The sequence below is a fragment of the Lotus japonicus genome, chromosome 2 (genome assembly GCF_012489685.1).
Source record: "Lotus japonicus ecotype B-129 chromosome 2, LjGifu_v1.2".
NCBI classification, from domain to species: domain Eukaryota; kingdom Viridiplantae; phylum Streptophyta; class Magnoliopsida; order Fabales; family Fabaceae; genus Lotus; species Lotus japonicus.
This window is the reverse complement of record NC_080042.1, coordinates 36,066,242-36,081,582: the sequence shown is the minus strand read 5'-3', so window position 1 is coordinate 36,081,582 and position 15,341 is coordinate 36,066,242. Positions and strand designations below refer to the sequence as shown.

Here is a 15,341-nt window from a genome sequence, read left to right as displayed (position 1 = left end):
TTGCACGTGTTGGTTGTCAAATTGAGCTGAGCCGAGCCAAGTCGAGCCAGATAACGCGTGAAGACTAACGATGTGGAAAATAACGATTTCAGGAGGAAATCACAGCCGTCGTCTGTCTAATTCTCTCTCTTTCTCTCTCGGCCAAATTGTGGTGTCTGCGTGTTTGTATCTTTTCCCTCAAACCTTCTTCCAAATAATAATAATAATAATAATCTTTTTTTTGGTTACAATAATTTTTTTTTTTTTTTTGAAAATTTTTTGGTTACAATAATCTTTTTTTTAAAGAATAATAATAATCTCTTCAACACGAAAGAAAAATCTTCAATATCAAACCCGTCTCTCTCTCTTCAACTACACCTCTCTTTCTCGTTCTCTTTGCCCTCGCTCTTAGATTATCGCTATCTTCGTTGCACGGTAAATTCCAATCCCTCTCCGGCTCTCCCAATCCTAATTATATTGTTATTATTATTAGCTTAACTTCGATTAACTGTACAGATTTAAGTGCTTTTTCTTCTTTCACAAGGACAGGCGATGAAAAAAATTACTAGTATTTTTTTTTTTTCAAACCTATTTAGTTTTTAGGGTTTCGCTTCTGCGAATCCGAAAGGAGGTAACTTGAATGCGGCTTCATCATAATTTTTCAATTTCGGTATAATCTCGTGAGTTTGTTTTTAAATTGTGAATTATTGGTTGTATATGTATATATTTCGTATTCGAATTGTTGCGGTTCTAATGTTTCTCTTTTTTGTTTTTGTTTTCACTTTGATTTGATTTGTGGGGAAGGTGTTGGGGACTTGGCTTCTTGAGTAATGAGCTTACTTCGTTTGATGATTTAAATGTTTGGATAGCATTATTTTTTACTTTTATATTGCATTGTGAGATGTAGTTCTGTTAATTTCACTTGGTTAATTTCCTCTGCGTACTCGTGTTTACGCTTACTGACATATTTAAGTATGGGTCTTGCGGGAACCTGTGAAAATGGAAGTCGCATGATATGTGAAAACTGTTTTCTTTCTTGGTAGGGCTAAAGAATATTGTTTTTCTCTTTCCCTTTGGTAGTCTTTGTTCTTAAAGTAACTGAAATCTGTGACATATTTCTTGCTTCTGTTGGGGTGACTTGCACGTGGCGTGTGAGGGAAAAAGCTTGTTTTTACTGTCATCTTGATTGGATTGTTCAAAGTGCTGCTACATGTTTTTGAGTTTGTTGTCGTTTACCGATGTGTGTTATCATTTCGCACTCTCTTGATTTGGGGAAGAGTTTCCGTTGTATATTAGAATTCGGAGATGCTTGTGATAGTGGCATTATTGATATTCCAAATTGTAAATGGTCATGTGTATTCATTACTACATTGACTATAGGTATCCTATGAAAAGTTTTCCTTTACTTGCATTAATATTCGTTGTTGGGAAATCCATCCCAGTGAGCAGACAAATAAGATGAAAATAGTTAACCAGTTTGATGCAAAAGATCAGTGCAGAAGTGTTGGGGGCTAATGTCCGATACAAATATGAAAATGTGGTTAATCTTGTATTGTAGGTGATTCAATTTGTATGCCTCTTTGAGACTTTTGATATGAGTCATGTCTTCTCCTTCTGTGTGTAATTTTGTTTTTCTAACAGCTTGGGTGTTTTATTAATGTGACACTTCTATGGTAATGAAATTGGTTTTTTGCATTACTAAGTGGGAAAGGAATGACCTTTCTTGTTAATTTGTTAGGTTTGCTCATGAATGGATCATAATTTAATTCCATTCCATTCTTCTTTTATGCTTGGTACAGACTACAGAGAGCTCAATATGAAATTGACTCATAAATATAGTAAATAGAAATAAAGTTTGAATTATGAAATGAAAACAAATAAATAGTTCTAACCAGCAAAAGATCCATTAATGGCAAAAAGAAACAAACATCAATCTGTTCCAGCCTGCAAAAATGGCCATTTGCTCTCTTTTTTAGAGTGGGAATTATTTTTTAATTAAATTGAGGCATGGAATCAAATATTTAGTAATCTTTTTTCTTATAGAATAGTGGTAGCATTAGAATGACCACATTTACGTACAGAAAATGTTCAATTTCATAGTAAGGGCTAAGGGCAGTGATTGGCACAATTGAACCTTAAGTGAAGCAGTTTATTAATTGTGTGTGAAGAAAATAATGTTTCACATTTCTGGATAATGGCTTGAAATGCTATAATATCATTGATTGTTTTTCAATGGTGCTTGGCAGGCTGGCTGCCGATGTAAGATGTTCAGTAAAAGAGAAGGTGGTGTTTTTCTTCATATTTCTATCTAGTGCTTTGTTGAAGAATTATTCCCTTGTGTCCATGGCTGCTGATCAGAGGAGGAAACGAATAAATGGTGCAAGCATTGTTGGTTATGGTTCTAGAGAGCATCACAGGACCAAAAGAAAGAATTCGGGACAAGGTCAAAATGATTTAAACCTGAGATCTCACATCTCTGTTGAGTGGGATAGTAATCAGAAAAGGGTTGTGGCCAAGCGGGAACAGATTGGCATCAGTCGGAGACAAATGAAACCATTTGTCAATTTTGTTTCTAATGATCATAAAGTCTTGGCAGATGTGTTTACAATGCCTCAAGAAATTTTTTCCTTGGATAATTTAAGTGAAGTGCTTTCATATGAGGTAGGTAAAGTGTTGTGGTCAGTTTCATTTCTTGCTGTTAAAGTTTTGTACTTTTCCTATAAATCATGTCTAAATCATCTTTTATCATACTTTTTGAAATTGGTAGGTTTGGAAGACCCTTCTTTCAGAAAATGAACGAAACCTTCTTATGCAGTTTCTCCCTAGTGGCTTAGAGCCACATCACGCTGTGGAAGAATTGCTCTCTGGGAGTAACTTTCAGTTTGGAAATCCCTTATTGAAATGGCAAGATATCTTTCTTTGCATCTTTCTTTTTTGGGACATATTTTGCTCATTCTACTGTATTTAGGTTTTCATCGATTCATTGCCATAAGTTTATGCTACATTTGACAGTTTCTTATTTTGGATGACTTATTGGTCGTGATTGGTTCGATGTTGTAGAGTTAACCAGTATCACTAATTGCATATTTTGGGCATACATTATGTTTGGTAATTTTTTGAAATTTAATCTTAGCTTAATAATATCTTCAATCATATTACCAGTTTTATCAAGTCTTCATTTTGCTGAATAATAAAATTTCTCAATTTCGTAATTTGAAGGGATCTAGTTTGGTTGGAATCTCGTTTTTTTCATTCTTCTTAGTTTGCATCCTTACATTCTATGGCTTATTTTTATTTTACTAGCATTTATATGATCAGCTGGATTATGATGGTTTATTAATCCTGTTTGTTACTCACCGCTCTATCATATCTCAATCTCAGCAAGATCCATTTGTTTTACCTATAATGTTGGCATAGTATTTTCAAAACAACAACATAAGTCTTATCCCATTAAGTGAGTTTGGCTATATGAATCACCCAACACCATTTTGCTCCATTAATAATAAAATTTTGTGGGATATTATTGATCTTGAGGTCTTTTTTAGCAATATCTTCCAGTGTCCTTTTTGGCCTCCTTCTACCCCTTTTCATTGGACTAAGAACTATGTTATCAACCATTCTCAACGGTGCCTCCAAAGGTCTCTCCGTACATGTTCATATCACCTTAACCAATTTTCTGTTATCTTCTCCTCGATAGGTGCCACACCAATATCTTTTACACATTCATTGCGTATCTCTTCTTTTCTAGTGTGGCCACTCATCGATCATAACATTCTCATTTCTGCTACTTCAGCTTTTTTCTCATGCTGTGTCTCTATACAACTCAACATTCACTGCCATAGGGGATAGCAAGTCTTATAGTGGTTCGATAAACTTTCGTTTGAGCTTGGTAGGTACTTTGCTGTCGCAAATAATTCCTGATGCTTTTCTCCACTTTAACCACCTAGCTTGAATTCCGTTTGTAACATTTTTTGTCAACTTCCCCTTTATTTTGTATAATAGATCTCAGGTACTTAAACTGTGAAACATGTGGTATGATATCATTTTCAATTTGTACTTCTAAATTACTTCCAACATTTATCTTACTAAAATTGCAATATATATAATATATATACACTCTGTATTACTTCTGCTTAAGTGAAAACCCTTACATTCCCAAGTCTTTCTACAAATCTCGATTTTAATATTATCAAAATATGGAATGTAATTTGTCTAGGCTTGCTGATCATTTTTAAAAATCTTTTTTTTCAGTCACATATGTCTTAAAAATATATATATTTGCAGGGGAGCATCACTTTGTTTAGGTGATCTCCATCCAGATATGATTGTTGATCGGGAACTGCATCTGAAGGCTGAAAACAGAGCATATTACTCGCAATTATATAATTATCACAATGAGTAAGCACTGTACACCATCAACTAGTATCTTTTCACCAAGGTACTTATAATTCACTTTTCTCAATCATCTATTTTGCAGTATGCTAGGATTTCTATCTAAGTTGAAGGAGAGGTGGAAAAGCTGCAAAGATCCAGAAAAGGAATTTTTTCAGAAGATACGGAGGTTGTCTCTTGGGAAACATTCCATTGTTTGCAATCTGCATGCAGTACTACACACCTGAACATATTCCGAAAAATAAGGAATATGTTCCTTAGTATTTTTAAGTGGTTCTTCATTATAAAAAAAATAACGCAGACTTTTATACAAGCATGGACAATACAACTAATATATCTAAAACATCCATCATATGCATATGACTAATTTGGCTTTCTGCCATGGCTGATATCCCGCCATATGGCCGCAATATTCCGCCATATCCTGCCATAGTCCGCCATTATTTGTCATGCATGGCGGGATTTCAGCTTTCTGCCATGACCTGCCATCCGCAATTAACAACACTGTTTTGTGAATAGTTTGGGATGTCATATTATTGCCTCAACTTTGAGATGGTGAAATCCTGAAAATCTTCTTTGATTTATCTTGTCAATAGGACTTTTGGTTTATTTTTTCTTGATGTCTGTCTTGATCAGTAGATATGAGTCTAATATAATGTGCATTTATCTGTTTTATGTATTTCTACTGTTAGGAACTTTTAAAATAATTTAATAAGTATTTTGCTTTGTTTCAATATTCATACCAAACTGTTTCTTGGTACTAAAATTTAAGTTATTTGAATGGTACCTGATTGACGGACTCTTTTTTTCCTGTCAAATGGATCATAGGTGATTTATTATAATATCATCATGCTTTTACAATTACTTCACTTCTCTCTTGTTGATGTATTCTCTTTAATATTTTAACTGCCATGGTATAGTTTATGTTTCAAATCTCGATTGAGTTATTGTGAAAGTTCTATCAAATATTTGTAACTTTTGTTGATGTGTAATAGAGGATGTTTTAGCAATACAAGCTATGCTTGAGCTATACTTGGAGAGTGGAAGTTGATTATTGAACTTGAAAGAGTTTCCTAATCATTAATATCACAATGTTCATGCATTATGCAGATCAAAACATGATGAGAAAAAAATGCCTTCAAATCTGAATGAATCTAGAATTTTTGACCGTGATGAGAATGTTACATCTGACTCATGCTCCTGGGATGCAGAGGAGAAAGCTTGTAGTAGTGACAACCAAATTTCCGTGCCGAGAAAGACTGATAAACTTCAGAGAAGGTATCTTTGAGAATTTGTAATCAGTAATATTGTTTCGTAAATATAGACAATCTTTAGTCAGTAATATCTTTGAGAATTAGACTTGAAACTTGGTGAGTGGTATATGCTTTATGATTTATAGCTTTTTTGTCAATCAATGCCTCCATTTGCCATCTCTCCAGCAGTGTTAAATACCTTTCTGGTAAAGCTTGTGATATCGATGTTTAAGATATGTGCCCTTCTGATAAAACATGGGTCAAGATTGCTAAATAATTGAACTACTATGGAAATTTCTGCATTATTGTCAATGCCATAAACACGGGGTAGAACTCACTTACAGCAGAAGTTTTATACTATGAGTGTGATATTTATTGAACTGATGGTACCGAATAAAGCCTCTGACTTAGAATTTTATGAAAAAGGATTGATCTTATTCTCAGGTCCTTAGAAATCTTAAAACTTAGGAGTGACGTTTCTTATCTGATTCTCATTTCTGCTTGTGCTGTATTGTTTTTTAGTTTCATTTTCTGGTAGCACATCAAATACTGGCTTGTGTGCTTTAATATTGTGTAGGTCTTTTTTTTATGAAAAAGATATTGTGTAGGTCACTAGGTCTTTTATTTAGGTTCCCCCATGACTTATGATATGCTTTACTGTTTTTACAAGTATTTTTTGCATAAACAATCACATGGTCCAATTAATTCATGGACGGTCCATACATCTTTTTCATAGAAGTTTCAGTGATTTTTGTTTTGTGCTTCTCAATGCAAAATATACTTTTGGGTTTTGACCAGGTATATTAAAGGCTTCGTGATCAGAAAACACTGTACTTTTGTCTGAAATTTCACTCCTTAGCATTCTGTGCTTGTCAAGGCATTACACGTCACTAGCATTTTGTTTTTATGTTATTGCTTTTGACGATCTTGAAATCGGCATCTGTTGTTGAGTGTAAGAAATTTTGTTGTGATTACGTAACTGATTGTTCATGACTGGTATAATGTAATTCGTCCTGTATTTACATTTCATGTAGTTGCATGTTTTGTTGGCATTATTTTGATTTATATTTCCTGCTGAGTGCTTAGCTATGTTTGAACTTTTATTCATTTTTCGTGAATAATCTACCTTCACCATTTTATTGCTGAATTTAACTGTTTATTTTGCTTGGTTTTAGTTTTTGGCGGTTAATTGGTGCTTTGTCTTTTTTTTTAATCTTTTTTGGGGCGCTTCTTTGTACTGGAGTTTTTGTTCCCATGCTTTTCTTTTTCTTGAATAATACTTGATCTTTTGAAAAAAATAACTGTTTATGAAAAATGTTTTTTCAGGGTGCTTGAGAAATGCACTGTGAAAGGTAAATCCAGAAATTTGATGTCTACTAATGATATACTGATTATGGGAGGGAATCCTAAGAAAGGAGACAAAGTGCGGAAGCGTAATGTTCAATTTATTGATGGTGACAAATACATGTCATGTATCAAGGTTAGGCACCTCCTTCCTCTGAGCAATATTGATTTGTAGGGAAAAACAGTACGGTCACTGGGTCAGTATCTCATGAGTGTCAATAATTATAGGGGACAATATTTGATTCTCAAGAAATGCAAATCAATTATTGTTGTTGAAACTTGTAAATATTAGGTTGATTTTAGCTGTTGAATCGGAGAGTTGCCTGTGAAATCAAAACTGTTTCCTTTATTTTTGTTATGGTAAAGCTTTGTGTGGTTTTCCTAATTCTCCCTACTATTGTTAATTTGTTATTTGGATTTAATAATAACCCCCTGACAATGATATTTCGAAGGTTCTTTTTCCTTCAAGATGAGAAAGCCATGCAAAATCTGTCATTTTTACTCTGCATATCTGGTGTATGTTAGGGCATTTGCTGATTCTACCCTCTGTGTATCAGATTAGTAAGAAGCAGCATGAACTTGTTAAGAGTATGAAGCAGTCTGGTAAAAGCATCCAATCTAGGTCTCTTACCCGTGTTTTGGACCTTGATAACATTCACGTGCAACCATACGAAGTATTTGTCAGAGAAGAGCAAAAGAAGTTGCAGGAGCATTGGTTAGTGAGATATTCAGTGCTTTCTTTTTATGTGAAATTGTTATCATTCTAGGCATTATGCTTTTGTAATTTGTCATCATAACTGCTCATTGGAACATATTTTATTTGTATAGGTTGCAATTGGTGAACAAAGACCTTCCTGTGGCAATTGTAAACTGGACAGAGAGACTGATACAGAGACATACAGTGAGAAATTCTTTGGTGGAAGAGATAAAGGATGAATCAAATCCAATCTTAGAGGTTTGTAGTAGTGTTTTATTTTTTAACTGTATTAGTTTCTCTGTCCTGGAAGATACTTTGCCCTCTAATGACAGGCTTTTTTCACTAGTGCTGCGTTATAACATTTCCAATTTTAACTTATCCTTCAGCAAGAGGATAATGTAAGCTCAGGGAGCGAGCTTCAGGTTCAGGACGAGGATAACATGAGCTCAGGAGGTGAGCTTAAGGACCAGAGTGAGGATAACATAAGCTTAGGAGGTGAGCTTGACAGTCATAATGATAATGTGAGCTCAGGGGATGAGCTTCAGCATCAATTGGGGGATGGATGTCTAAATGATCAGCCTGACATGAAAGACCATGAGGATTCTTTTGCTAGGGCTCCGGAGAACCAATCTCCTCATAATTCTTATGTTAGTAATGATGAGGAGTTCAATCGAATGAGTGATTCAGAAAAGAATCTTTTATCAAAATCAGATAATGCCACCCTGAATCAAGATGAAGATTCAAAGAATATAAACACTAAGGACGTTTCTATTGATGAAGGAGCGCCTTTCACTTCTGGAGATGATGCCTGGCAAGCAGTTGAAGTGCCACAGTCATACTATAATTCTGCTGTGTCTCATGAATACACAACCGATGGGTTATCACTGGCTAATCCTCAAGTTAATGTTGAGCAAAGAGCCCATCTGATTGATCTTGAAGCTGATTTGCGTCGACATGTGACAGGAAAAGGAATGTTACATAGGCATTTAGATGATGGGACGTTCGGTTCTTACCAAAGCCAAGATCGAAGTGTCTTACTTCAATCTCTCTTGAAGGGAGATGGGTTGTTATCCTATCACCATGAACAAAAAGGAGCTGAGTTAGACTACCAGACTTCAAACAATATTATGATGGGGGGTGGCCAATGTTCTAATCATTTTAAGGATCCCTTGCAAATGTCGCCGACATTGGACCAGGGGCACAGGAGAGCTACTGAGGTTTACATGACAGAAACCATGCCAGAAAATATTTATTCAAATGGAGGAAGGTACTTAATGTCCAGGCCAGATCCATTGGCTTCTGCAAACGTGACCGGTTGGGCTGCTAATACGGCTCCCATAGCTGCACCTTCCCAGTCACACTTAAATACTGGAGATTTGACTGGTGGTCTGCAATGGTTCCCTGCTGGCCATCAAGTTCATGGTGGCTGGAATGGATCTGTTGGTGGAAGCCTTTCAAGTCAAAGTCTTGGCACTGGAACTATTGGTGGCTGGAATGGATCTATTGGTGGTAGTCTTTCAAGTCAAAGTCTTGGTACTGGAACTAACTCTGATCAGAGCTTATTTAGTATTCTATCACAGTGTAATCAATTACCTGCAGGTAGCCCTTATGATTCAGTCAGAAATACTGATCAGTTTCTTGCACCAAGAACTTATGGAGTAGTAGATGCAGGTATACCCAGGCTGAATGCAGTTGCGCCACAGGCTTCTCATCCATTAGATTACTTAACCGGACGAAGCGAGCCACCTATTGGTCTGGTACCTGATGATATGGCATGGATGAGCTTGCCACACCAGAGTTCTGCATTACATGATCAAATGGGAAAGCCATACCAAAGGTCATGGCACCGCTAATGAATGTTCTACCAGATGTCAGCAAAATGTAGTCAGGGTTCAGACTTCAGAGCTTGACTTCAAGAGATTGAGAAGAAATGCACATTTGCTCCTTATTTTGTGGCTTAAGAATCATAGAAGCTGGGAATACATGCCCTTAGATGAGATAGGTTTCTGTACATACCTATACTGAGGTCAAATCTGCACCTTGTACATATCTAGCTAGATATTAGATGGGAAGTAGAGAAGCCAAGGGCTTGAGATAAGCTTCAAGAATTTCTGGTGCTTAGGCAAGTTACATATTTTATTCTTATTTTTTATTTTTTCCCTTGGTTCTAGAGAGACATTCTTTAAAAATTTTGGAAGGTAAGAAATACTGAGGCTGGTACCTCTTTAGTTTATGTCTTTATTTTATTTCTTACTAATGATTTCGTCATATGTTCATAATGCTGAAAGTTAGACATTGGGTATGATTGATGGTAACAGCCAAATTGATGATCGCATTGGCTGGTTCTTTGAATATCGAATATTTACCGAGAACCACATAGTTGGCTTGTTTCTCAGTCAATGGATACCAAAGCCTTATCATATTGACTCTTAGGTCTCGTTTGGTGATCAGGACAGGATAGGATAGGACAGGATACTAATCATATCCTGTTGTTATCTGTTGTTTGTTGCGCCAGCAGGATATGATAAAACTAACCTGTCTCCTATTCTATCCTGTCAATCATGTGTAAAAGTTATCCTGAGGGAGAGCTAGGATAGAACAGGATAGGATATCAGTTATATATTTTCTTTCAGTATCCTAACTTCAAATTAATTTATTTTAATATTATATAATTTATAATTTATAATAATATTAATTAATAAATATAAAAATATTAATTTAACTAAAATAAAAAATAAATAAAATTATTATTCATAAATAGTAAAATAGACTATTCACTTACAAATATTATTTAAAAATTATTTATTTACTTATATAATAATTTAAATATAAAGTATTTTTGAAATAATAATATTTTTAATTTGGTTAATTTTTATTGTTTATCACGTGTCACAACTAAGTGAAAACCATTGATTACAAATATTGATTTTTAATAGTAATAGATTAATTTTTTATTTTCATCTCCTATTATTTAAAACTACTTATAAATTATTCTTAATTTCAAAAGTGCTTTATATTTAAATTGTAAATTTATAATTTAAATATAAAGTACTTTTGAAATAATAATATTCTTAATTTAGTTAATTTTTATTGTTAATTATCACGTGTAAATGAAAATCAATTGGTTAACTTCATAATTTTATTTAAAATATATGCTATCTTCAAAACAATAAAATAGGCTAATTAATAAAATTTAAATTAATTTTATTTATTTTAAAATATAGACTATTCATGAAAATGTAAAGAAATTAAATTTAATAGAATGATCAAATTTTTAAATGTATTTTTTATTCAAATATAAATCTAATACTTTTTTCCTTATCATATCCTGTCCTTATCACATGCACCTCAAACACAGGATATGATAAGAGTTTATCCTGCTCTTATCATATCCTGTTCTTATCATGTTCACATATCATATCCTATCATATCCTATCCTGACTACCAAACGGGTCCTTAGCTTCATTCTTGGTTTGTCAAGGGTGAGAGGGGTGTTACCTTCACTGTTTTTTTATAGACAAACGTTAAATTAGTTCCTTCACGGGCTTCACTAGTGATAGTTCATAAACTACTCCCTCAGTCTAATATTATAAGTCACAATTTCTCCAAAAAAAAAATTCCCAAAATATAAGTCACTCTAATATTTATAAAGCATTTAATTTTTTTTCGATGTTTATAAAATAAATAACGTGATTTTAAAAAGTATTTAACTTGAGAGAAAAATTCATATGGGTAATCTGAAAGTCATTAATCTTTTTTCAATTTTTTAATGGTAACTTCTAAAGAATTAAGTAAATGCGACTTTTAAATTGGGACGGAGATTAATGTCTCGATGTTACAGGGGAAAAATTATAGGAGCGTAAATATTATAAGAGCATTGTTATATGCATCAAAAGAATTTAAACAAGACACTTATGTCAACAAGACACTTATGAATGTTGACATAGAAGATTATTTAATCAATAATGATTTTTATTTACAATTGTTTTCTACCTCAACCTTAAATTTATATGAATAGAAAAAAGAGAAATGAACGATATGTGATGAGATATGGAATACATAGATAAATAGAAGAAAAAGAAAAAAAAAAGTGTGGAAATGACGATGATTGAGAATGTGAGGTGCAAATATAAATTATTGGTTTTGGATCAGCCAAGAAACACATCCATCAAGAAGACATCAGGGGAAGTTCTCTAAAAAGACCAAGGAAGCCCACCATAAAAATAAGAAGCCATAATAACATTCCCTTCTCTAAAGATGACACTACGCATAAGAGTTACCAAAACAACACTCACAGAGTAATCGTTAAAGACGATTCCTCCTCTAATATCCAACCGATAAATACTTGGAGAAAACACTTACAAAGCATGTGAAGGATCAACCACCTATAGCTCGTATCAGATTCAGACGATATCTTCCAAGAATGAACACTATAACCAAAGTATGAGTTGTCAAAGCTATGCGCCATGCTTTGCAGAAATGAGGACCAAGAGGTAGGCTCGGAGTTTGCAGAGGAAGTTGCTCTATCAACGCTTGAAGATGCTTGAAAAGGCATTCACAATTTTTGAGGACAAAGTGCTGCCATTAGGCGGTGAGTAACAGTTTCACATATGGGTTGAATTTTAATTGAAGGTAGAGATGGAGCCGAAGCCGACAACGTGGGTTGTACTTGAGACAGTGATGAAGATAAGATTAGATTTCTATTCATATAGTTTTGTTGTTGATAAGCACATAATTGATGCACTTTATGTGTGTCTTTCTAAGCTTCATTATATACATTTTTGTGTTTAATCGTTATGATTTAGCCATGTTCTGACCATTAGTGCTTAATTGGATTATTCATAGAAAAGTGCTTAATTCTATCTCTTTAGCTTTTATGACACTTTGCACTAGAACAGGTTGAATATGGAGTTACAAATACCTAAATAGGGCGACTAATGTGTCGTATGAAAGATAACTTGAAGCCCTACAACTTTCATATTCAGCACAATTCGAGAAGTAGCATATTGCCTTGAAAAGTTGTTGGCACTAAAATTATCATATCTTGGGCTAGAGAATTTCGAATTAGGACATGATTGAAGACCCGCAAAGCTGACTTAAAGAGCTACAAATCTCATGTTTACCTCAATTGAAGATTAAGATTTCTTGTGGGAGCCGTGAATACCTGAGTGTTAAGCAGCTTACTCCTTCCTATAAGCCCGATTTTATGAAGATTTAGAAAAGATTTAGATAACAAGGATTGTTACTTGGAAGATAAGTTGTTTATTAGTATAAATGAGTGAGGTTTAGGATTTTGTTAGACCACCTCCCATTTCTCCCTCTTTTCAAGTATAAGTTGCTATACTCCTTAGTTAGTCTTAGGATTTTTAATATTCTTGTGTTTGCAAACTTGAGGTTCTGTTCTTCATGAAAATTCATTCTTATTAATCCTTTTCATCTCTGTTTCTGATCTACAGTTTGCCTAACTTCGTAGTTTTAGAAATAAGAGTTGATGCATGTTCGTTTAGTTCATGGTAGTTCGTAACTGTTTCTTAAACGCTTAGTTAGGGAACTATCAATTAATTTTCGCTTAGTTTATTAGTTCTCACGAATTAGGGAATTCATAAGAAAGAATTAATCTTTTGTAACCTATGAAGGTTTGTTGCACTTGAATATTATAATCCGATGACTAATGTTTTCTCTCTTCTGTTTAATCTATTTAATTATTGCTTTGTTACCTTGCAATCAAATCAATCAAAACTCCTTTTTTATTTGCTTTTGTTTTACTCTAATATTAATTAAAAATTCATCAAGTCCTTGTGAGAACGATCCTAGTGTTTATCACCTTGTACTACAATTAAAAGCAAAAATAATTTAACACACATCACGACAGTGTGTTCGTCAAATTTTCACCGTTGCTGGAGACTTCAGTGATTATTAATTTTTTAGAGTATTTTCTTTTCTTTTACTTTTATTTTATTTTATTTTCGTTTTCATTTAAAAATTAAAACAAAAAAGAGACCAGTGGACAAAGATTTGTTTTTTATTTTATGAGGTTTGTTATTTATTTTTATCTATTTTTATATCTTCTATAATTTTCTCATATCTTCTATCTCAATCTCCTATCTTCTAATTCTCTTTCATATTCTCGATTTCTATATCACTATCTTCTTTTTATTCTTTTTTGGTTTACAAATATTTTTTTTCCGATCCTTTCGTTTTTTTTTATTTAGATTTTGTTTTCCACTAACGTTTTCTTCTTTCATCCTTTTGTTTTCTTATCTTTGTTTGTGGTGGAATTGTTTTTGAAAGTAACGGAAAACAAGTGTTAGTTTGTGGAGTTTTTGCGGTGATTGAAGCTAAACTTGATAAGCTAGGAAGCTAATCTTGATGAACTAGAATTTTGAATCGAGCAGTGGACGGGTGGGTTCCAACAGCAACAATTTGAATCACCTCAATATTATCCACAAGGCCGTGGAGTCCTTTAGGCAAAAAAAGCAGTTGCCTTAGGCCCCGAAAAGAAAAAGACCTAATTTTTTTTTGGTTAAAAATGACCCAAACGACCAAACAGTGAGCATAAGCCAAGATTGTCACGTTGATTCACAAAACAGTGAGCTCAAACAGATAATTAGGAATCGGTTTCACGTTCATTCACAAAATAAAAAGAATAGAGAATGTTGGAAATTGCAATTGAAATATAATATATTAGTAATTAGTAATTAGATTTTTTTGAAATACCTACCATAAATAAACACTCATAGTGGACCAAAACAAAATAAATAAGAATATTTCATCTTCCCTAAAAATTAGCCAATTAAAAACAAAAGTTACATAATACTACTATCTTTTTTGAAAATAGGTTACATCAATATCATTATCATCTCTTTTAAAACTATAAAATATCATCAATAATTTAATTTAAAATATTTATTTATTCCAAAAAATAAATTTTTTTCATTCTTAATTTATTCTAAATCTCTCTTAGTCCGTAACCAGAAAAAAAAATCTCTCTTAGTCTTTCACTCTCTCCTGGGTGTAGACCACAACCGTTTACGCTCTTGCTACTCATGGTTTAAAAAAAAAAGGTCCCTTTTTTATATTTGCCTTAGGCCCCAAAATGTCCGTACACGGTCCTATCCACAAGAGACATTTCAAAATTCTTAGTGTGATCCAGCTTCCTATCATCCACAAGGGCAATTCCAACGGCCTATACACAAGAAGAATTCCATCAACCTTGGAGTGATCCACCTCTTTTCTCGGAAGAATTAGTGAAGCAATCTGAAGCAAACTAGGTCCGGTAACAACAACAGGAAAACAATCCCGCATCAGCAGCTAAAGAGCCTTCGTTTGAAGAATTGGTGAAGCAGATGGCGATCTAGAACATGCAATTTCAGCAAGAAACTAGATCGTTCATTCAAAGATAAGAAACCTCTGTTCAAAACTTGCATCCAAATAGGATAGATAGCTACCTCATTGAACACGCTACTAGTTGCACGCGCTCGCAAATTGCAGCTTGAAGCTGATGCAGAGATTGATGATGAAGTTAATTCTTATGTTGATCCTCATCTTGATGCTAACACTGATGGTTCCAGTGATGTTAGTGAGCTTGAAGTCGATGCTGCTTCTGTTGCTGGTGTTGATATATAGTTCAACATGTTTCGATTTTGATGGTTCAGTGTATACTAATGCTAATGGTC

General features: G+C 33.8%; 1 protein-coding gene across 1 annotated transcript; it reads left to right on the top strand.

Moving 5' to 3' along the window:
• Positions 1–289: 289 nt before the first annotated feature.
• On the top strand, positions 290–9,898 carry LOC130737964 (uncharacterized). Its single transcript, XM_057589837.1, has 10 exons — positions 290–414; positions 2,226–2,640; positions 2,747–2,883; positions 4,264–4,377; positions 4,457–4,540; positions 5,482–5,649; positions 6,951–7,104; positions 7,526–7,683; positions 7,797–7,923; positions 8,052–9,898. Exons 2-10 carry the CDS (start codon positions 2,323–2,325, stop codon positions 9,516–9,518), a joined length of 2,727 nt encoding a protein of 908 aa, XP_057445820.1. The 5' UTR covers positions 290–414; positions 2,226–2,322; the 3' UTR covers positions 9,519–9,898.
• Positions 9,899–15,341: the final 5,443 nt, after the last annotated feature.